The following is a 24773-nucleotide window of genomic DNA, read 5'->3' as shown; positions in this document are numbered from 1 at the left end:
TAGGTCAGAAACGTCACCTGGAACAGCATCTTAAAACTCTGAAGGTGTTAGCAAACAGTTCATGACACACAGACAGAAGTTATTCTGTACAAGGGACCACAGTTCCACTGCTGAAGGCAGGAGAGGCCATCCCGTGTGTTAAACTGATGAGAATGTAACTGGACAGTTACCTTTAGAAGGGAGGGAGCATAAGTTCACACTGAAATAACAGCAAGACATTTCTTGAAGTCACATGTTGAGATATACAGCTAATGCTATTAAATAGCAATAATTCTCTAGTCAACACAAGCATCTTCCTTTTACAAGCTGCACCCTGTATTTCTGAAAGTCTCCTTTGAGAAAAAATCTCCTGGATCAATATACCACACTGAACAGGCACACTTTAAAAAAATTCTTCTTTAGTTATTTATGGACAGTAAAGTAATAATTCGAACTGACACAAAATGACAATGCAAAACGGGCTGCAAAACACATCAGATACTGCATTTGGCAGTATATGATATCAAATTTCAAAAGTGGTATTTGCCTAACCATGCAACTATTCCTGTCGCCATAAATTATTTTTTAAAGACAGACCCTCTTGACACGTTAAGTGCAAACAGGTAGCTATTGAAGGTCTCTGGCCCACTCTCTTATTAAAAAGGCTAAAGAAAAGCAATCTCTATAAATACTTTCATTTAAAAATAAAGTCTGAAAAAGAAATCCAACTGTTTGCTGTTCTGTAAGAAAGGCAAAAATCTGAAGAAAAATGCACACTAAGCCTTCATCTACGGCTTCACAATACAGTATTAAGTTGATGTTATGAAGTAGTATTTGCCATTCAAACCACTAAAATATGCAAATCTGAACAACTAGACTATAATTTAAATCTTAGTAACATGACTTAAAAAACAAATCATTGCAAAATTATTTTTCTATAATACTGACAGTTACCAATAGAAAACCAGAAAAATCAAGACAACAAAAAAAAATCCTTTACGACTTGTGCCAAAATTTCATTTCAATGATAGCTTCAAACATATATCACGGTCATGCTCCAATACCCACCTCGAATACCAAGAAAACCTGAAAAAAACCTTTGTAGAAGTCTTAGAAGAACCATACAAAAAATCCTTAGAAATAAACTGCCACAGTTAAAACAGGATGAGACTGCAACTTTTAGGATTCTGTATTTGTTATGTTTTTAAGTTAGGAAAAGAAGACATTTCTGTTACTCAGATTGACAGTTATCCCTTTGACTCCAGCCCTGGGCAGGCTAAAGTGTCCTTAAGGCCTTGTTTAAATAATTCCTTTCACCAGACTTGTGGGTTTTTAACACACAGTTCAATGCATATTGGTATCCATTCTCTCTCCTGTTGTCATTGCTCCCCCTTTCTTTAGCTGAAAGAGAGCATTAAAACCATAAACTTGAGTGCTCTCCAACTTTCACATGATATCACTTCCCTGAAAAAATATATCGAAAACTTCTGCTAAATAATATATTTTTTTTAATTACTAGGAAACAGGGGATAATGGAGTTTGTTTATAACACACAATGTTTTCTCCCTACACCAGCATATTCCTAAGTTAAATTCCTTGCTTAGACTAGTATTTTGTCTGACATAGCACTTCACAATCTCTAGCTGTACAAAAATTATATGCTATTAAATGAACAACTTAATATAGTCACTTTCCAATCCCACATGGAGTTAAAAAGTAATAATAAAAAATTATAAATATTATTTTTTTACCATTACAACCACATGTAAACATTATGATTAACTCAGGAAATTAAAGAACGAATATAGCTGGTAAACCAAAACTGAAATCAATTTGCAGGAAGTATCTATTAGAGATCTATCATTCCATTATGAACAGCTGGACTGAATAATACACGAGAAATCCCAATGCAAATTACAACACTGCCACTGGAAAGGTTTCAAATGCAGCAGCTGGTGGTCCTGCCCACAAAGAGCAGGGGGCTGCAAACACTGCACCAACAGCTGCTCAACAGGAGCCCAACAGGCAACAGCAGCTGCTTTGTTTTCAGGGGCAAGAAATGGGTGGGATGTAGATGCTAAAAAATGGGCTGCTTGGGCCGCAAAGTGGGGTGATGTAAGGAAGGAAAAATACTCTATTTCCCAGAAAGACACAACCAAATATTATTACTTAAAGTATAGCACATTTAATGTTGCAGTTTCTTTTCCTTAAGCCTTCTAAGAGGACAGATAATGGAAATATTAGGCACTATTTTTGCACTAAATGACACCACTTTCAAATAGTCATTTGTCCAAGTGTGTCAACTCATAGTCATGACAACTGAATAGCAAGTGGCCTTTGGGTACATGTCCTTCATAGGAAAGTACTTCAGATGGTTCCTTTTAGCCAAAAAACTACAATAATACTTCAAACTAGGGCATTAAATTTGAATCTAGAATGTCAAACAAGACAATTATGGCTGGCAATCCTCTCAGAGGTGGGTCTAGGCAGCCTTTAATTAGAGTGTGAGGCACCTTCAATGTACATTTTAACTATTAACAGTTAACTATTTTAACTGTTTTGCAGACTCACAGATGCCAACATATAATGCAAACTCCTTGTAATTTAAGCACATAGCACAACACTTTTATAAATATTCTGACAAAGCTGGCCCATAAAACTCACCACAGGCACAGAAGTGTTTGTTACAAATGACCCCTCTTCGCATCTGTGAAGCATTATGACTAAAATTTTGTCAATATGCAAAGAATAAGTGCCACGATTATTGGCTTTACGCTAACCTAAATTTCCCCAACTGAATTCATGTAAGTGCAATATTACCATAAATGCACTTCAATACAAAACAAAACCTCCAAAATTATAACTGCTGTGGCAAAAAAAAACCCAACCGAAGACACACACTAAAGTTCCCTACCTATAAAATACTGCATCCCAACATAGGGGTTTGGCCAGCATAGCCCAGCATTCACTGTCAAACATGCCAGCCAAACAAGCAGTCATAGACAAATGAACTGTTACCTCAGAGAGCAATCCTTCAGTGAACACAGAGCAAGAGCTCACTGAAGTCAAACAGTTGTGATATGGGCTTGAAGCACAGACTAGAACAAGAAAAAGCACTACAGACTAATACCACTTCCTACATAAAAATCATCTTGCAAGCTCTGTCAACCATAGACATTTCATCTTCCTCCAGAGCAAGAAACATTTAACAGTGTAACTGTCATTTTAAAGCAGCTTTATACTCTTTTTATCTTACTCCTAGTTGCTCTACATAAGCCTAATAACAAAATTAAACACTGAAAGCTACCTACACATCTGTAATCTACATTAACTCTTCACTGTTTCCTTCAGCAGTGTTGTTGAAAAAAAAGCATTACTAAAAATTCTACCCTTCGGAAAAGTCTACAGAGTATTTTGTAAGGTGTCTGTCAGTCCCTAGTACAGCCCAGCTAGAATTAAGAAAGAAAGTATCGACCTACATCACAAAGCTCAAAGTGGTAAATATATCCACCCATTAAACACCTGAAACAAATGTCCAAGAGGCTCTCAAATACCTTCACAATCACAGATCAAGAGGTAAAGTATTACTGATCTAGCCACAATACCTCCATGAGACCGGCTAGTCCAGTCCCAATATAACAACTATTATCCCCCACAAAGAGAAGAAAAAAAATTCAGCAAGAAATTCAGGGATTTCTTGAAAAAAAGAAATCTACAACACCCTTTTAAGAAGGGACAGAATAGAGTCACATCCAACACACCTGAAAAATGTGAAATGTCAGCAGCAAATCCAACACATGGCTGGATTTCTCTTCTATGAGAGATTTTCATTACTGGATGAGAGTACGCATCAAATTCGTGAATAACATCAAGACTGGAAGGATTTTTTGCATTATGCAGCACAGAATTGGAAATAAAACCACTCTCTAATAATCTTAATAGAGCAAAATTCAATGAAAATGCTACATGGCATTTATAAACATCAACAAAAATCAAGGCATGGATAAAAATGGAGAAAAGCAGCAATATGATAAGAAACAACCCAAGTGAGTCATCACTATAAGCAGGATTCAAAAATGTCAACATTATTCAATATGTTAGCAAGAATATTAGAAGACAGACACAGCAGCAACAATTCTGCCTTGCTCTGTACTGCAGTCACAGTGCAAGCAGTGGGTCTAGTTTAAATACCACAAATGCAAGACAACAGAAGCCAACAGAGGAGAGCAATGAAACATTTCAACTCACAATCCGAAAAGAATGGTTTAAAGAGCTGGATTTATTTACCTTAGGAAAACTGAGAGGACAAATTAACAAGTTTTTAAATATGCAAAAGCCAAAGGCAATAGTCAACTGTCCTCTATGTCCACAGTAAATTAACTGTTCAGCCTGGTTTGCTTTCACGTTTGTTTTTCCCTGAACAAGTTTAGTCAGATATTGAAGGAAGAAGAAAGAGAAGAAACACCAAAAAAAGTTATTGAAGGAAACGGTGGAATTCTCATTACTGCAAGTTTAAGAACTGGTGACTAAGATGTAGGTATACTTCCCTCTGCTTCAGAACTACTGTATCTTCCAAGATCCTTAAAAACCTCAGTATTTTTATAGCTCATATATGCTATTTAAATGTACATCGTTTTCAGGGGCCTGACACAGCTTAGTGATTGCTAAGTATACAGTAGTATTAATTCACATTCCCACCACATCCTGAGAAAACATGATGGTTTTCTCCACACATCCCAGCTTCCAACACAGAACTGCCTCGCCCTGCTCTTGTCAGCAATATATTAAGCACAGTGACAAATATCACCCATTATCATTCTGTCATTGCAACAAGTTCCCAGGTGAACAGACTATAGAATGAAGGTCACCACCAAGGATAACACTGAACTACACAACAAATCAAGCCAGACATAAAAAAAGGTAATTTTGAGAACTGCAAAGGAAGGAATCCTGTACTTCAGTCTTTTTACTGATAAGCAGGGACTACCAATATGCCAACTCTCAATAAAAGAAGTTGAGATACAAGATTATTTTCATCCTAGTACAAATATAATTTCCAAGACGCTTAAGTCTAAGCTTAAAACGACAGTCAACAAATTCTGCCCTCCATGCCTCCATCAACCTGTGCTTCTCACCTATGTATGTTTCTAATCCAACACTACTGCAACATACTATAATATTTCGTAGTTATTAACAGCCTGCTGCTTTAGGTAGCTGCAAGAAAAAAGTCAAACTAAAGACAAAGCCTCTTCTTGCAACAAGGTGATTTCAGAAAATGAAATGACCAATGTTAAGGAAGTCTGCCACACGTTACCAAAGAGTAGGTAGCCAGAATTTAACTACAATGCAAAAGGTTTTATGTCATGTAATAAGCTAAACTATACATTCAGATTAACTTGCCGATATATTACATAAAAATTATGACTGTGAACCATGCAACACTACTGCTAATATGTACGTGTGTTGCAATGACAGATGCAGCTTAATTTCCCCACAAACTTTTACAACATGTAGAGCATAACCCATCATCACACACACAACTTCTATAAGGAAAACGCACAAGCTTCCTTGCAGGAAGTAGGAAAGGAAAAGGACTTCATAGTTAATGTCAGCAGCAATCTGGAAAGCCTTGTCTTGTTAGTCATTCCTAAGGCAAGGAAGATGATATAGCACTCTCCTTTTCCAGTCTAATGAATCAACTAATAAATCATTTTGCAAAGCTAGCCACAAACCATATTTAAGTACTTCAAGACTGTCTCATTAAAAAAGTCAAGTAACAGCCCTCACTCCTGATTAGGGGCTGCAGGAAAAAGCAACTTACCCAGAGCACCATAGCATCATGTGAACAATTTCTGAATTATTACGTTATAATTTTTTGTCTTTTCACTCCATGAAGAGGGAAATGCCTAAAATACCAGGAAAAGCCTCCTTTAACACCTGTAACTCTCTTAATCAAAATTAAGTCAACAATCCCTTAGGAACAGATCATTCCAAAACTGACTTAAGGCTGAAGCAGAGGCTTTATTCAGGAAAGACCTCATAAGGCAGTGGATCCAAGCAGACAGTCCAGGCCACTGAAGGGGGTCGTGCCCCTCCAACCCCTTCCTTGCTGTCACTGTACCTGCTAATAATCAACCCCAAGATGACACCATTCAACTCACCAAATCAAGAGAAAATCTACCCAGAAAAACTGCAAGTACTTTGCTGCTGGTTTAGCAAGCTGAACTAGCTCACCCAGAGGCTGAGCACTGCCAAAGACAAAGAGATAGGTGCACACCGCCAAGAGGATCCTATACTGCCAGTCCATCATTTACAGCTGTCACTAGATCAGTTGAGTTCATGAAAATTTACCCTTTCTGGTTAATAAGAGATCATTGCACACATCTAATCTTAAAGCCAAAGTAAAGGAGGACTGAAGGGGAAAGCCCACTGACACTCAGAGCAGTTAAGAACAATTACATAACTTATCTAAGTAAAGGAACCACATCTCATTCCATCACAGTTTAATTTCTTACTGAACTACAGGACCATGTCCATTTCACGACAATAGTAAAATTTAGTAGTAACATTGAAACACTAAACAGTAAAATCTCAGCTTCCTTCTTAAAGAGTTGAAGAACGAAGTTGGGAGAAAATACCTTTTTGCTTTGAAAAGTCTCTAGAGACAGCATGAAATGCTGTCCAAAACTCCTGTCTCTCTACAAACCTTCATGATTTGAGTATGAGTAGACAAACTCCACATCATTGTCCTGGATGCCAGATCTAACTTCTCCACCAAGTGTCTTGGAAGAAGGATCAAGGTTACCTGGAAACATTTTTCTTTATATAAATTAAATCTCCTAAGCACAACACACACATCAGCAGTTCACTTAAAAAGGTGAGTTAGAAACCAGACATAGCATTCACAATGCATTTAGGATTTAAGGGAAACTAAAAGATTAGCACTATTGATGTCAAGAAATATCCTCCCAAGTGGTATCTTTGACTCCATATTACATTGTTTATTCTGAAGTGTCATTCATGGCTTAAGTGCTACTCTTCCTTGATGTGTACTGATCTGCAATGGGTTATCTCAGTACCTAACAGTCACTTAAAATACAGTCCTGCTGGTTTTTTCATTCATTTTAAGAAAAATATAGCATTTTTCCATCCAGAAAAGAAGTGTTTAAAAATTCTTTTTAAAAAAATGGGGGAAAAAAAAGAAAAAAAAAAGATAAAATCATACATAGTTAGCGGATATATTCACACAGCATAGCTTCATTAAATACAACTCGATACTGTAATATAATTTAGCTAGAATGAAAATCATAATCTTAAAGTAATCAGGGAAATTTTTTTAAGGGAGACTTAAATAATTATGAACTAACAACTAAAACTGAAGTTATCAGCATCTGTGTTATGCAGAGGAGCACAAATAGGTTGGTCTTAAACAGGTCAAGTCCCTCTCCCCATCCTGCTCCCAGGAACAGGAAGGAACGCAGAATGTGATAATCTGCCCAGTTTAAGGCAGAATTACATCCTGTCCACTGAGGTAACAATAGCTCTCTCCCCTTTATGATAGCCACAAGACAGAACTTTTGATTCTGAAAAGTTTACATAATCAGTTGACAAGACTGTCAGCCTGTTCCTGTTTCACGTTCATACATAGACAAAACAGTTGCTTCCAACTGAAGTTTCAAAATAAATTCCAAAGCAGCAAGTATTGCAGATTTTAGACAGACCATCTTCCCATTCTCATTTAAAGCACTTCCCTCAGAGTGAGTCAATCTATTTCAGCTTTCTTTAGGTTCACTTTACTAATATATTACACATATAGAATATACAGTATTATTTTAGATAGTTAATACTGTAAAAGGTTATTGAGATGAATTCTTTCCTAACAATGTGTATGTTTTACTCAATTCAGAGAAAAAAGCATTTCACACTGTAACAGGTACAAATGCCTCAGAGCTCATGAGTTCACAGACTCAAACTTCTCAGTTACTGTGTATCATACCAGTAGCTTTTGGCATCTGAAAAAATATCCAAATACCCAGCTCAAGGAGATTTTTGTAATTTGATATAATTATTCCGTTCCTTCTTTTCAACGAAGTTCCAGGGTTTAGATCTTTATTTTTCAGAAGTGTGGCAAGAGATGACTAAGAGAACTTGCAAGAATCACATGTACCATTACTAAACTACATAAAGGCTTGCTCTGTGAGCTGAGAAAACTCTGCAGCTACTTTGCACGGAACAAACAAACACAACAGAACCCAACCATGGCAGTAATATAGGATGTAGATTTTCAGAGATATTGCTCCTCAGGATACCTTGTAAAGATAGCAACTACTTGTAAATAGCAAATACTGTTTGACACTAAATACTCCTAGTATGCTTAAACAAGCCATTGTCCAAGCACTAATTGAAACATAACTAAATTATTAAAATTCATTAAAGGGTGAAACTAAACTACACACAGACACACTTTTCCATATAATTATACAGGACATATCAGATCTGTTACGTCACATTCAACAAATAACCGTACAGATTTAAAACTCCTGCTGGTGCTGACATTTTATATAAAGGAAGAGTGTGAGGGGCACTACCCTAGGACACAGCAGAATCAGGTATAATTCCTTGTTATCCACGAGCTTCCTACACTGCCTCGTGTGAGTCTCTAGCACTCTGCGCACTCATCCCATGTGGAATGGTTGGCTAAGAGCACGAAGATTTCAAGGTACTCACATGATGGCAGCTGAGACCCAAGCATGTAAAATAATGAACACCCACTATTTGAAACAAAACAGAAAGCTGACATTCATTATATCTGTGTTTATGTCTATTGAGAGTGACATCTGTTCACCTAGGATGACAAATTCAGAATTGTTCTCCGAATCTCATAAAATCCAGGGTTTGTTCATAAATATGGTGACCTGAGAGATCAAATGCATGCACTATCCTGCATCCAATAACGACAGGTAAGGAGTCTCTCTCTCTCAAGCACATCAATCTTTCCTGCAAAAGCAACTCTCTCTGTCAATTATCTGATATTTAAGACTCATCTCATTGCACCGCTCCCATTTAGAAACAATCCTAAAATCAACCCACATTTCCAAGTCACAACAAAGGCCTAAAACTGCAGCGAATGCTTCAGCCATGCAGCCACAGCTACAAAGATCCTGGAAGCAGGGATTTAACACCACCATAATCACAACAGGCATTAGTGTGTCCAGCAAATTCTGACCTGAAGCAGTAGGTGAAGGAGGCCCAGGGAGGAAAAGCCAACCCTCATTCCCGCACGACAAGGAGGGCCCAAGAGATCGCATCCCTGCACAGGGCCCACACACACAACTCCCGTCGGTGACACCGTATCTGGAGCAGCCCCAAGCACCGACCCAGCGCCGATGCCCTCACACCGCCCTCGGCCCAGGCCTGCTCTCCCCCTCCCCAGCCGCTGCCTGGTTAATCGGGAGATCGGCTGGAGCCGAGGAGCCGCCAGCCCCACGGCGGCGGGGAGGGAGGACAGCGAGGGAGGGGCGGCCCGGCGGGGCGGCCTCTGCCCCCCGCCCCCGGCGCGGCCCTGGGGCTCCCGCACCCCGGCAGGCGGGCGACGCGGAGCCCCCGCCACTCCCCGCCCCATCCCGGCGGGGGAGCCCCGGTACCTTGCGGACCCCCTTGTAGATGTAGAAGTAGAGCTCCCGGCCCACATTGAAGCAGAGCCGGTCCCCGTTGCCGCTCTGGTCGTTGACGTTGACGAAGGAGACGCGGACGGGGTTTGAGCCCTGCGAGTTGAAGGGCACGCGGTTAGGCCGGCTGTACTCCGAGTGGCTCAGCAGCTTGTACAGCCCCTCCCGGGTGGTGAACTGGGTCTTAATCTCGTTCATCTCCTTCCCACCTCCCTCCGCCGCCATCTTGGAAAGGAGCGCTCATCCTGGCCAGTGCCCGGATGTGCCGACACTGCGCAGCCGCCGGCGCGCGCGCGGCCCCTGCGCGCGGGGGCGGTGCGAGGGGGCGGGGCCGGCGGGGCCTGTTTACTGCGCGGCTGCGCGCGCGCCGGGCCCGCGCGCCGGGGGGCGGGGAAAGGGGCGTGGTTGGAGGGCGGGGCGGGGCGGCCCTCACAGAGCGCCCGGGTGGGTCGGGCAGGCAGGGAGCGCGGTGGGGCACCGTGGGCAAGCTCCCTGCGCCGGCAGGGTCATCCCGGAGTGCAGGACTACATCCACAGGACTCTTGGAGGTGTCCGCAGCCTCTCTGGGCAACCTGTTCCAGAGTGTGGTCACTGCACAGTAAAGAAATTCTTCCTCATGTTCGGGTGGAACTTCCTGGGCATCAGCTTCTGCCCGTGGCACCACCGAGAAGAGCCTTGCTCCATCCTCTGACACCCCCCCACCCCCGTTAGATATTTATACACATTGATGAGGTCCCCTCTCAGTCAGCTTTTCTCTGGACAGGCCCAGCTCCCTCAGCCTTTACTCATAAGAGATATGCTCCAGTAGTTTAATCATTTTTGTAGCTCTCCGCTGGACCGACTCCAAGAGCTCCGTGTCTCTCTCCTACTGCGGCGCCCAGAACTGGACACAGCGCTGCAGATGTGGCCTCAGCAGGGTCACGCGACATGGTGGCTCCACGGGGCAGCTGCTCTGGGGGAGAGAGGGTGAAGGGGGTTGTGAGCAGGGGTTTTGTGTGCCCACAGGGACCTGCCACCTCAGGATGCGGGTACCTGCCCGGGCACAGTGTGGGGTGAGGTGGTCCTGCTGCTGGAGGTGCCAGATCAGAGCCAGGAGGTGTCCCTATGCAGCGCTGTTTTTGGGGCAATGGCTCCCAGGTGAGAGTCCCTACTCACCATGGGGCCATCACAGTGAGGCATCACCGCCCTGGCCACCTCCATTGGCTTGCTTGCCATTGCCCTGGCCAGCTTTGCCCACAGAGAACTGCCAGCACCTGGAAGCCTGGTGAGGTGGGGCTGTGGACCTCGCTGTGAATGTCCATCACCTTAGGGATAGCAAATCCAGGTGTGCAGCTGTAATTTGACGTTTCATGCCAAGATCACACTACTCCTGATGGAGATGGTACCTCCATCCCTCCGGCTCTGCACTAGCCTCCAACCTGCTGCAGGCAGAGCCAGGCCTGGGAGTTGGCCTGAGGTGTGAACCTGAAAAACTGGTTTTCAGATCACTCACCTCCTTGTTCTGATCATCCTGCAACCATACAGCCAGCTGTGTTGCATGGTGAACCAGATCAATGCCAGGTGGAGGTGGCACAGGATTGGGAAGGATTGTGTTCACTGGGCAGGGAGGCAGGCCTATTTCTTCTGACAAATTTCAGCTTTAAGAGTTTTTCTCACTACAGCCTACTGACTGACTCAAACTGATCGAAGACTGATCTCCAGCTGTAAAAAAAGCTTTGACCCCTCCTGGACAGGTATTTCTCTTACCTGCCTTGCATCAAGTCTAGTAATCATGCAACCAAAGGGTGAGTCAGATCCACCTGAAAATTAACACACACACAGAAATTATGAGTTCTCAGGTAAGCAAAGTGTTGATCAGCAACCGGGTTGATCCAACTCACCACAGAATTGCTGGAGCCAAAATAAAGAAGAAATTGGGAATGTGCGACTAGGGGAAGATAAGCAGCACAGAGTTAGATCATCTTATATTAACAACAAAAGAAACACTTTCAAGGTACAGTTTCCTGCTGTGTGGCTCTAATGTGACTGCTACAAAAAGCACTGTACTGCTCTCTTCTTTCTGGTCTGTGACTATCTGCTGCTACTGCTTCCTTTACCAGCAGCGGTGCTCTTCTGACCTCATGAGGAGCCATTTCTGAAAGATAAATGGATAGAGAATTAAACTCCTTGCAAATGTGAAATGAATTGGGTTAAACTAAGAACACTGACTGCTTAAGGGAGGGGACAGCAATGGACAGCAGAGCTGGAGGGAAGCAGGACCTTCCTTCTTTCCATTAGATCAGTTCAGCTGAAGAAGTCCACTCAGACTGCAGGAGGTTAAAGAGATTTAGTTTCATGTCAATTTAATTCAAAGAGATTTTGTTTGTAGCTGAAGACTGTCTTGCTGCTGACCATCAAAATATTAGTACAAGGAAGCTAAGAGACATGAAACAGCCAAAGATCACCAGAAAAGAGTATGTATCTGAGTGAATATCTGAACAAGTACAGATAATTAGACTTCTAAAAGGCCAGGTATTGAAGACTTGCTTGAAATTCTTTAGATAAAGCCAATCAATAATGACCAATAGATCTTGTCAGCTTATCAGACAGCCCTGCCAGATGGTTGATGACCTCCTAAAAGCCCATAAAGTAAGTAAGCAGACCCACAATTTTTTAAAAAAATCATCTTAAGTGATTGTTTCATACAGAAATTTCATTAATGAGAAATTAATGACTTCCAGAGAGAAAGTCAGAATATTTTCAGTCAACAAAGAAGAGCAGGATGAGCATGGATCTCTAAATAGTAATATTCAAAACAGATAAGGATGTAACAACAACAACAAATTTTTTTTAAAAAGTGTTGCTCCAAGCGGGCATACTCAGTATGTCTTGTTCATTACCCATTGCCAACATTGAATAGATCACTTTGAAGAAGAAAGCAGGCAACTTTGGTAGAGGGACCGTGTGGAATGCAAATCGTACTGAAACCACAGCAGGCCATCTGTCACTGATGGAACGAGTGTGATCTGAAGAATAAACAAAGTATACAAGTACCTGGTTATCAGCAGTAGATGATGGTGCAGAGAGTCAAAGAATTTATGTAGTGTTTAACATTTACAAGAAACATCAATAAAAGCTGCTGAGAGATTCCACTGAGAATCCAAGACAAATATTCATTTGAAAAACACAGCTGCAAGTCACAAGAACGCTATTGTACAGCCCCAACAACAATGCTCATCAAAATACTAGGGGAAACAGAGACTACAGAGATAAGTCTTATGAAAAATTCCCTGTACCACTTGTAAATTCTTCTGTTTTAAGCTAACCAAGAATGATAGTTCTGAAATGATCCCATGAGGACACCCCGGATGAGTCGTTTTGTATGCACCACACAACCAATAAACTGAAGACAGTCACAATCACTGCTGTATCGTGCCTTTACTTTTTGCAAATTGTTTTGGCAAATTGGAAAACACACATGAGCAAAATTCACTAACAGTAATAAAATAGTGTGGTCCTTTGAGATTGCTTTATGCAGGGCATAAGTTGGTCCTGCAACTTTTCAGAATGTAATATTAATAGTGCTTTTACTGGACATGAGGAAACTGCAATCCAAGTACAGTTATGAACAAAACTTTCCTGTACTTGAATTTGAATGCCGTCTGTTACTTCCCAGAAAGTGCAACAACTGATATTAGTGATGCTTTTACCAGCTTTTCTGAGACAAAAAAAGAGAGGATGGTGATTACAGCCATACTCCATCAGGCAAACTATCTATTCTAGCATGCACTGCCTGAAGATTATGCTCCAGAAATCAGGAAACCATCTCTGCACTGTCTGTCAACTATAGCAGGCCTGTCAAGTCTTTCTGGGACTTCTGATGCCCAAACTTATTTAGGCATTCAGTGTGACTGGCTTAAGAGTCAAGAGAGTCAAAAAGCTCTGCAATATGTCAAATTTTAACAATTTTTTTATGTATGTGAGTTACTAACAGAGATACACAGACATGTACGTGACACATCTGAACTAGGCAAAGGATTGGTGCTGGTGAGAGGTTGGCATGCAAGTTCTACTTAATATGGGGAGAAGAAAAAAGGATGGCCATGTTGGAAATACATTTCCAAGAACTTACATGGTCTTAAAAGTACATTTAACTTGCTTTCATCATAAGAAAATATTGTTTCTGGCATAGTTTCATAGTTTCTTATTTGCATTAGGCATCTCTTTTTAACCACTGCATACATTTAACATTAAATACATGATGTAATGCATTAATGTATTACAAAGTGAAAGGGTGTTACCAAGGATGTTTCTGCTCTCTTAGAACACATTGCATGTTGTTTGTACTTGCATCCCTCCACAAGAGGAGCAAGAGCGTGTGAAATGTTTTGTTTTCATGGGGGGGAGGGGGGTGGTAATTACTGAGAAACAAATGGATATTCTTAAAAACAGACATTTGGCTTGAAGAAGGCAAGGTAAAATAAGTCTGCTTTGCAGCTGTGATAGGATGATGGGTGAACGCTGTTGTGTCTTTGGAAAACTTCATTCTGCTGTTTGCAATCAGCTCTCTGTGATTTGTCTCCTGAAAAGACTACCTTGCCTCCATAGCCAGGAGTGCTGTTCTTGTCAACAACAGTTATTATGTTGAGGCCGTAGTTGTCCTGGAAATTATGTTCTCTGAAGATAAGACTAAGATAATGAATTTAATTTAAATTCTCTGGAAAGCCAGAGAGATTGGTTTGATATACCTACAAATAGCTTGTGTTTCTAAGATGTGCTGCAGCATTATGTACTTCTCAAAACTCCCTAAATAGGGAAGACATATTATCCATATATACTCAGTACTGCTGTAATCAGCTGAGGAATGACAATCTGTGAATAAATAAGGTCTGATTATTGGCCAGCAGCAGCAACTCAGTTTCTCACAAAACTGGAATTTCTAGACAGTGTTGCAGCGTGAGAACGCAGTGCCATTGAGAAAGCCAAGAGCACTCCTAAAGTGTGGTCTGCAATAGACTCTTGCATGTTTGTAACTTAAGAAACAATACATTCAGCAAATATGTGTTTCAAAATTATTTTCTCTTTCATCAGAACTGGCTATTTCACTCAGCTGGTTTTCATTGGGAAGCTTATGGTTATTGAGTTATGATGATGCATGGTTGGTTACTGATGGGTGTTGCAGGTCAGCCAAGCAACCTGCATCTGGTGTGAGCAACAGTGAGTTAACAGCCATCCATGCAAGAAAAGTGGCTGCCAGTGTGTGATTTAGGAGTCCCTAAGCAGAACAAGAAATAAGGAAAGCTGAGAAAAGTGTCCTTGGAAAGAGTAGACTTTAACAGTCAAGGAAAGGGAAGCATTACCAGCACTTAAAAGAAAAAAAAAAGAAAAAAGAAAAACAGTGACTGAATTTTAAATATGACCAGATTCAGGAGCTGCTGAACATTTTGCACTTAAGACAGCTATGTGCATGTATATCTTAAATTTATACCAGGTTCTTCAGTCTCCCCCAGGTCATCTACCTAACTGATGGTGAGATCTTTCTCTGTTGCTTTGGTGTATTACTCAAAGAGGAACTGAAAACGTGTTAGCAGATTCTTCATTCCCTTATCACCTTTCTCACATCTCAAAGGGTGCAGGGAGCTTCAGAAAAAGCATGGCTATTTGCTTTCTGTCCAGTCATAGGAGAAGATTCTCCATCAGTGTCATAAGCATAATTCCATTTCCATGTCTGGAATGACTGTCTCCAAATTGTTTTAGATGAAGCATTGAAGCTTTAGATAAATGATCGTCTAATGGGAATTTTTATGAGTTTTTCCATAGGCTTACTGAAGAATGGGAGCTCTGGATACTGCATAGCACTGACTTCATTCATTGCTGGTTGAATCATTGCACATATAAAGAAAGGAGAGCTTATTTCCCTGAATTATGTGCTGGCTCCATTCTGGTCATCATTATGTCCTGGCTTCATTATGGTTATGTGGTCACTGAATTTCATTTGCAAGTCAGGAAGGGCATAAGTTAAATTCACAAGGCTTTGCCATCCATCTGGTGTCCAGAACTTACCTGTATATAGGAAGATTATGTGTAACTCAAAGTGGGATAGTTTTTTTATGATTGGGGTTTTGTCATCTACCAGACAGGTTGGCTGAGGGGAAGGGGTATTTATTATTATGACGTATGTATTCTTACATAATACCATATGTACCTTATGATTTCATCATACACGAAATTTAATTAATCATAAAAAATTATCATCACTCAGGCTTTCAGCAGCCTAAGTGCATGTCTAAGTGGAAGTCTGACTTTCTCCATGCCTAATTGTGGGGTACGCCCAGCCCCTGCCTCGGAGGGATTGCACAACCTCCCGGCAAGATCCCCTTGGAAAAGGCAGCGCTTCCCGGTGAGGGTGAGCGAAAACAAGAACCATGATCCTCTGGGAGACCCTCTCCTACCCACCCTTGTATCCCTATAAGAGCTACCCTATTCTTCCTTAGAGATCGGAGACCTCGTCCCTAGCCTACCCTTTGCAGAGAGCGGGACTAATAAAGCTGCCCCATGTGGAATGGCCAAACGAGCCTCTCGTGTCTCTCCTCCTGGTCTGGCCTGGGGTTGCCTCGCAGAACGAGAGCTGAAATCACTCTTGCTGAAATCACTAGAGAGCTGACAGCCTGCTGAGACAGGCACCTCTCTGCGGAGGCAGCCCGGCGGCGGAGGGACCGTCCTTGCGGGACGCTCTCTCTGGTCGGTCACGGCTTCCCGGGTCTGAGCCACAGACCCCAACCCGGCCGCAATACCTAATGAGACTTGTTCAGTTTCTCTCTCGCTACGTACATAAAGCAAGGGATGGTATTACTAAATAGAAGTGTGGTTTAAAAGATTACCTGTGTAGAGTAGGCTCTTAGGTCCTTGCTTTTCTGGTTTATCTGAAACTATCATCGTTATGAAGCTCATACAATATTGTTCTTATGTAACAAGCACTTACCAGTAGTCACATAATCAAGCATGCACATTCCTGTGACATTCATTGTCTTTAGCCTCCATCTTTCTAAGGCCATGTGCTAGGTATAACAAGATTTATGTCATTTTCCAATAGCTGTTCTGTTGGTTGAGCTAAATCCCATCTGAAGTCTATTTGTTCACTGTCATTTTTCTTCTCATGAGTACATATAACAAGCTACAATCAGACATGGGGTAGATGCATACTAAATCTTCATGTATTTTCATCATTTTTGATAGTAAAAATGATAGAATGGCTTCTTATGGGCGTGGTAAAATACAGAGAGCACCAGTCTGACATCTTTCACAGGCAATTACTTTCAATTTTCAAATACTAACTTCCTGATTCAGGGATTTGACAGAGATGAGGACATTCAATAGATGCACTGGCATACAAGTATTTCCTTTTTTTTTTTTTTTTTTTAATCAGTTAACTAAAACTTGACTGTGATGTCTAAATATGTTTGGTCTCTACAGGAAAATAAATCTGGGGGGGTAGACTGATGTGACAGGATCAGTCTCTGCATCAGTATACCACAGGAAAAGGGAAAGCTGTGCACATTTATAAAGAAACTGATTTTTACAACTTTCATTTGTATTTTTAGTTAAACAGAGATAAAAGCACAATAATTAGGAATTGATCTCAACATAAACCTTCAATTTTTATATATGTGGTTTTATAGTTGTTTAGAGTTTTAAAAATTTTAAAATAACTAAGCCTGATCCAACCTATAGATTTCCTAAGACATCTATTGGTTTGTGGGCTGGGAGAGAATGGCTGAATAATTAAACATTTGATTAACAGGATATTAATGTAACAAAGTATCTATTTTTAAAAATAGACTCCTTGAAGGGGTTAACTTAAAAAAAAAACCCAAACAAACAACTTTTGTAAGGTTAAAACTCCTATGCCATATACACAAATATGTATTGCTCTCTCTACCCATCTCTATATATTTGTTCAGTATGACTCCTATAGAGAATATTTATATTTGCTGTATTAGCCCCATCTGGTGAATTCTAACAGCATTGCAAACTGGACAGACCTGATGCTGCACTCACGTCCCAGCTCTTAGATAGGTGGCAGGGCTTGCACAGAGACCCGTATTCCTCCCTCTGCAGCAGCAGCACGAACACCCGGGAGGAAACCTCATTAGCATGGCAAGTAGCATGGTTCATAAGCTTCTCTTTTGCTTTAATGGATTAATCTCGCAAGTCAGGGTGCTACTCTCTTCATTTGCATCCAGAAGCATGCACAGCCCATCAGTGCGCTTTAGTCACTCTCATTCACAGGCAGAGATAGCGTCCATTTCTGTTCCTTGGTTTGAGCTGAGGCTGTGTGTGCCAGGGCTAAAACAGGTGCTCCTGCAGGGACTTTACCTTTCAGTGTTTTTCTGGGAGGGCTGTGGCCCACTTTCTGTAATTGCGAAGGGATGTCACCCGTTAATTAATTCGTTTCAGAGCAGCTGTTAGTGGACACAAGTAATGGGTGACCTGCTCCAGGTGGCCCTGCTTGAGCAGGGAGAAATGAGATGACCTCCAGAGGTTCCTCCCAACCTCAAACACTCTGTCATTCTGTAAGTTTACCCTTAACATTATTGTTTACATTTGTGCAATATCAATATAAATCAACACTGTTTTGAGTAGGTAGCATTTTACTTACCTTCTGTAAGAATAAATATTAATGAAGCTCTTTTGAAGTGCACGATCATGATGTTAGTCTGTAAAAAAGAAACGAGGAGGCTGCTTGCCTCTAGTACATGGGTTAGCAAACCCTGTCAGCCTTTGATATATGGTAGGTCAGAATAAGACACTCTCCACGGCTGCCTTGATTTGCTCCATGCCTAAGGAGTCCTGTTCAGTTTCTCTCTACTCTCCTTCTCCTGCTGCAAGTCTAAACCAAAGGATGGGCTGATTTTTTATTTTTGTGGTGGCTTGAAGGTTACCTACATAAATTCTGCAGAAAGATGAGTGATGACAGTGATTCTTTTACTGCCAGACTTAGCTGATGAAGATTAGTTGCTCTTCTAATGTAAGCTGAAATGTGGCTACAGTATGTTTCTTTCCATCACTTACCTTTGGAAAATTCAAACAAAAACTCATAGTAATATTTCTAGTCAATTTAAATTATAATTTATTCTGTTTCTTGTCTACTTTCCTGCCCACAGCTGTGACAAGAGAGAACTGGGGGCAAAATAAAAACAGCTAGTAGCTAGACACAAGGGCCTTGTGGTCTTTTATCATAAGAGGTGAATAAAGGGGATTGTTTAGGCATAACTTAAATAAGAACATGAAATAAGAGCCTATCTTAAGGAGGAAATCCACATCTTTAGGTGGTTTGAGACTTGGTTTCTGTTAAATGATAAGAGAAGGGACTTCGCACTATAACATGTCCCTTCAATAAAATGTGTTTCCTTGCAGTGTTATTCTGACTTGAAGGGACTATAAACAAAACTATATTAGTCTCATCATTTTGCCAACTAAGCCAGTATCTCTCATTCCCCCAGAGAAATTTCAAGCTTATTTTTAAAGTAAAAGAGTTACCTCAGAATATTCCTGTTGAGGTAGTGTTTCAGTTAAAGGAGAGTGAAAATCTCATGTTTGTTATTTTGTCATAACTGCAAAATTTTGTCTCTGGGATGTCCCAGAATGTACAAGTGAAATTAATTTGTGGTAACAAATCCTGTTATTACTTTTCTTACTTTATAATGCAATCTAATATGATTATATTAAAAAGCCTACTGATTCCCTCTTGATTAAACAATTATTCATCCTATGTTATCTTAAGTGAGAAATCAGAGAAAAGTGAAAAACCTAAAATGTGTACTGGATTATTAATGATACCTCTGAAACAATAATTAAATTTTTCTGCCATATGCTCTCAAGACAAATTATTTGTATTTTTTCAGTTTAAAAACACATGTGCCACTGTCTGTTGTCTGTATGTGTGGGTGTACATGCAGAGAGGTTTCAACTCTGTGCATCCTTTTTAACACTGAGTGTGTGCAAGCTGAAGATCAGCCCATGGATGAAGAGGAGCAGACTCTTGCCTTCCAGGCTGAAATAACTGCTCATCAACACTTTCTGTTCCAGCAACAAAAACTTTCTGAGGGAAGCAGTTAGCAAATCACTGGTTGCAAGTAATCTGGCTATTAATGTGACTCAGCCAGTAAAACACTGCCTGGATTCTTAAGTGTAGCCTGAGAATGCTCAAGCCTTCTGTTGTGATCTCTGGACAGAAGGAGACTTGAGTCTGTGACTGATCCAAACAAGCTGGATCCTGGGAATGATGGACCTGACAAATACAATTGCATTCTGACCATCATGGATTCATCCTGACCACAGGGTGACCAAAGCTGATCCCATGACTACTGCAAGGTACAGCAGTGGGGCTTCTACAGAAACATGGCTTGTGCTGGTGTCTCTGGGAATGGTCAGTTTGAGGTCAGCTTCTTCCCTGCCTCTCTGGTTGCAAAAGTGACTGTGGTCACAAAGCAAAGACAGGCAGTAGGAAAGTCACCTTCATTCCAGGCTTCTTGCTGTCATTGATAAGGGTAATTATTTTTGGAATTCGTTGTTCTCTGTCTCGTGCGTGGTGAGAGTCAAGTGAACATTCTGCAGAACAGAGTGGGAGCACAGGTGCACAGTCTGATGGCACAGGATCTCTACCTTTAGCAGCAAATTTGCCTGGCTCAGTAATAACCATTGGCTGAACTTTGTGTAGCAGAGAATGAAAGTGCATCACGCAATACAGCACCACTGCTGCATTTCATTTCTGGTATGTGTAACATTTAAAGAGAAAGGTCGAACTTAATGAATTTCTGCATTATAGACTCCCTCTTGCAGTTCATATGTTGTTATGCTGTGCTTCTTGGGGGCTATGAAAGCTGGGGGAAATACACATTGAAATGGTATAATTGCTTTAGTTGTTGCATTTGTTGGAGCACAGAACTGGTATAAAACACCAGCTCAGCATTATCAGCTAGTCAGCGATGGTTAAGAATTTCTTATTACAATTGTATTAACTCTTAATTTCAGGAAGATGGTTGCTATTCATCCATTTGTGCTGTCACTAAAACGCACATATTTCATTAATGGGGGACCACATGACTGTAAAACAAAGATTATCCTATATCTGAAGGAAGACCAAAGAGAATACTTGGGGAAAAGGCAAATCAAAGAAATTGTGCAGAAGCATTCTCAATTCATCAGCTATCCAATTACACTCTTTGTAAGTGCCTTGTTTGAGATGCTAATTGTACATGCTTTGAAACACTAGTTGCATACCTAATGTCCTTGCATCATTCCCAGATGCTACTAGTACAACATTAACTAAGCTGTCTCTGTACTGCCAAAATTAACATTTGCAAGAAGGACTCTGTATTGTGTGATAATTTCTTGGTTTGCTTTCCTAATGAGCTCTGAAAGAGTACTGCCTATGTAGGACAGAGTTACACCATGTATCAGTCTAGATGCTGAGCTTCTCACTCACCAACCCAGAGGAAATCTTACAAAGATAACATTTATCTTCGTGAATTTAGTAAGACACATTACATGCTTTTGTTAAAATCTGGACTACTTGGCAATGAAAATACATGCTTGTAGATGAAGATCCTAATTATGCAGGTGAAACAATAAACTCTGATTATGCATTTTATATTGATGTATTCTAAAGTTCTGCTTTTGGGGCCAGAGAAATCTCCTGACATATTTAGATATGCTTCTGAGAGAGGTCTGGTTGGCAGTGACTAACTAGTAATTCTGGTTTTTAAGCCAGACTTATTATGGTTCTAGTTCCAAAAGTGAGAACAGATGAGCAGAAGGCAATGTAGAAAGGTACTTCAAATGCCAGGTGCATAAGTATTATTTAATAAATTAATTCTACAAAACTGCAAAGCAGAGTTGGAAATACTTCTCATATGACCTGTAATTATGTTTATTCATACAAACCCAGGGACATTCAGGGAAGTTCATCAAGATGGAAATAACATGCAAATTAAATAATATAATAGGAATGTGACTGCAGAGGTTTCTAGAAAAAGAATGCCCCCCTGTAATTTTCTGTCTTGAACTACTAAGGAGAAGGAAGCCAAGCCATCATGGTTATTTTTGGTATAAATTCAGAACTGTATTTGTGTCAGATGAAACAAACTTGAACAGTTCTATAGAACCACAGCTAAAAGAGATATTTCATTTTGAACAAATGGTCTGAGGAAACACAATTTTGGGTATGTCATTAGGAAGAGCAGCTAAGCCCTGAGGAAGAAAAGCTGAAAAATCCCGTCTTTTACTATCCCAATCCTTGAATGCCCCTTCCTGCAACTTAGCTTTGTAGATCTACTGTGAAGGGCAGCCAAAACAAGAAACAGAAAATGCATTCTGTCATAATTTTTTTTATAGTTTAATTTCATAATAAACTTTAGTGGCTAGAGTGAACTTGCTGGTTTTATTTTAATCACTAGACATTTAAAAAGTAACTTGAATTTGACAAAATAAAAGTACTTTCACTCTTCCAGATATATCTAATCCAAATAAAGCAGAGAAGAAATCCTGGGCTGTCAGCATCTGAAACAGTTTTAAATTTGTCAATCACAAGTCATTGCAACTCCCACAGCGCTGAAAAACCCATTCTGGAGGGGGTTTCTTCCTCGTTTTGTTTTGTCAGTGATGTGGGGAAAAAAGGCAGAGGCATCTCCTGGCAAGCGTTAACCAGCACCCCTCTGGTTAAGAAATAACCTGGTGACTTCTAGTAACTGGTCTGTCCTACTTCCACAGTGCAGAGCAGCTGCATTATACTGACCTGCATATTAACTTGCTAAGAATACCCTCGGCTCAGCTGACTGCAAAGAAGGATTTCAGCATAAAGAGCCAAGTTACATCAGAAGATTTGCCTCAGTATGGCAGGAAGCATCTCCTTGAAAGAGATGAAAACCGATTTTCCCTCTAATTCACTATGCCTGGTTCCTGTAGCCCACAGATAAATTTGTAATGATTAATCAAGCACTTACACAGCTCTTGACAAAATTTCTCGAAGTACCTACTCACAGTCAGCTTTAATCAGAATACTTACTGCTACTATTCTTTTTTTCAGCATTCTTTTGTGGAGAGGAAGCTGGGATTCAGAATTCTTCTGCTTTTTCACAAGAAATAAATCTTTTGAGCTGTCTGACACAGCAAGAAAATAACATTAAACTGTGCCTAAGCTGAGTGTTCATCACAGATAGCTGTTAAGCCTTAATCTATGATTATCTGAAAGCACTCCATAATTTTAGTACCTTGCTTTTATCCCACCAGTATCTTGCTAATAAAATGGAAGTACTGTCTGGAATATGAAAAAAAAAGTCTACTCAGAATATATGGACAAATATAAATTAATTTCTTGCCTTTTTTTTACAAGTATAGTGTCAAATTAAGGACCATATCCTGTTTGAAATACTAGAAAGAATCAGCTTCATGGACATGTATTTTAAATGCTCACAATCTCCCATCCAGAAAAATGTGGATCCCAAGCTTGCAGATTTTTTAAATTTCTGTGACTTCTAAGACCATTGTTGAAACATGCCTCATGATGAAATTTAAAACTTCTGGGTCTGTAGCAGACTCATAGTATAGCCCAGCATATACTGAATTCTGAATAGCTGACTTCAAATATTCTTTTTCACAGATATTGCAGCAGAGCACAATTACAAAGGTGACAATAATAAAATTCTTCCAAGTTTTCCTGGACCTTCAGAAGGAAAGAAGACAGCAAGTTTGTAAGCAGTTTTCTGGACTGTGAGGTGTTCTGCCTGGACACCTCTTTGAAGGAGTAAAAAGAGTCAGCCTTGGCCAAGGCTTCTAACAGATCTTTTTCACAGAATTCCTTTCATACTGGTCAGATCCAAGGTAACTTGGCTGCATGACACCAGAGCTACTTTCGAGCTATAATTTGAACTTAATAAAAGCTAAAAGTACTCCCTGCAAATACTTTCGAGAATCAGGTTTATCATATTAGCACCAATTTAAGCAGTTGTGCAAGATTCTTCAATTCTTTCCATTTCTGTGCCCTCTTTCAAGTGGAATGGTTGAGGTTACTGCATACTCAGTATCCTCAATAAAAATGTGCAATTGATTTTCTTTAATCTAGTTCACCCTGATTCCAGCTATCATACTGCTTAGTAAGCCTACTTTCTCAGCTCTTTACACAACTAAAATTCCACTCCCAACTAAATCTGAAAGTGTGATCTCCACACCAGATTGCTCTCTCTCTTTCCCTCTGATTTCGAAGGTAAACCTTTCTATGAAGGGGTTTTATTTTTTTCTTTGTTTCTAGGAAATGTGCTTATAAAGAAGTAGATCCTTTGGAAGTGTTCCTGAACTATGAAGGCCTGTCCAAAAATTTTCTTCTTGCTTTTGCTGAAGTCACTAGAGCAATTTGATCCCAAAGATATCTTCTTTATATAAAATCTCCTAATGCAAAAATACATGATCTTTCTTGTTACCTGCTTAAAACCCAGGACTAGAACTTACCTTCTCTGCCTCTATTTAAAATGAATTGAAAATTTATTTCCTACTGTCAACTTTTCTGTCATGTCATAAGCACCTAACTCAACTCTGAAAAGTCATCTGTGTTCAGTAATTTGAAAAATTAATACTATTGCATCAAGAATGTTAGTGAAGTACAGAACACATGCTTTGTGACATAATTACCAATAGTATCCAACATTTAGAAGGTGGCTTGAAGGATAGTTCTGTGTCCAAATCTACCATGCCCACAAAAAAAGGTATGTAAGTGCTCCATACATACCCACACTTGCTAGTAAACAGTGTGCAACAGTGCTTAGCTGTTAGAGGTGCTAAACCCCAACCCTTACTGTTATACTGAATTCAACTACAACTTTACAGGGAAAAAAGTGTCAGGTTTATTTCCACGCTTGCTGATGCTGGGGCTCTATGGAGTTATTTTTATAATAATGTAACTTTACCATCACTATCATTTTTTAACAACTTCATGGGAAGTCTTGGCTTTTGTTTGTCTAGGGACTTTTCAGTCAAACCTTCTGCTGTTTGGAAGGGCTTTTTCTCCAAGTTTCTTGTCCTTCTGAATTAGGATCTATTGAAACGTATGCCTATGAATAGAACAGAGCTCTTAACTATGGATAATAAAAGTTAC

General features: G+C 40.3%; 1 protein-coding gene across 5 annotated transcripts in view; it reads right to left on the bottom strand.

Annotated features, from left to right (window-relative positions):
* WDR20 (WD repeat domain 20) overlaps positions 1–9903 on the bottom strand; it is a 45499-nt gene extending 35596 nt beyond the window's left edge. For all 5 annotated transcript variants that reach the window (XR_014226445.1, XM_082282804.1, XM_082282805.1 and 2 more), the window contains exon 1: positions 9624–9903. Coding sequence is in view for 4 of the 5 variants with exons in the window: in XM_082282804.1 (XP_082138930.1) it covers positions 9624–9872 (249 nt within the window). In the remaining variant the exon portion in view is untranslated. The remainder of the gene's footprint in view (positions 1–9623) is intronic.
* Positions 9904–24773: the final 14870 nt, after the last annotated feature.

This window comes from Coloeus monedula (genome assembly GCF_965178545.1).
Source record: "Coloeus monedula genome assembly, chromosome: 6".
NCBI classification, from domain to species: Eukaryota; Metazoa; Chordata; class Aves; order Passeriformes; family Corvidae; genus Coloeus; species Coloeus monedula.
Note: the sequence above shows the minus strand (reverse complement) of the source record. Positions and strands in the feature narration are given on the sequence as shown.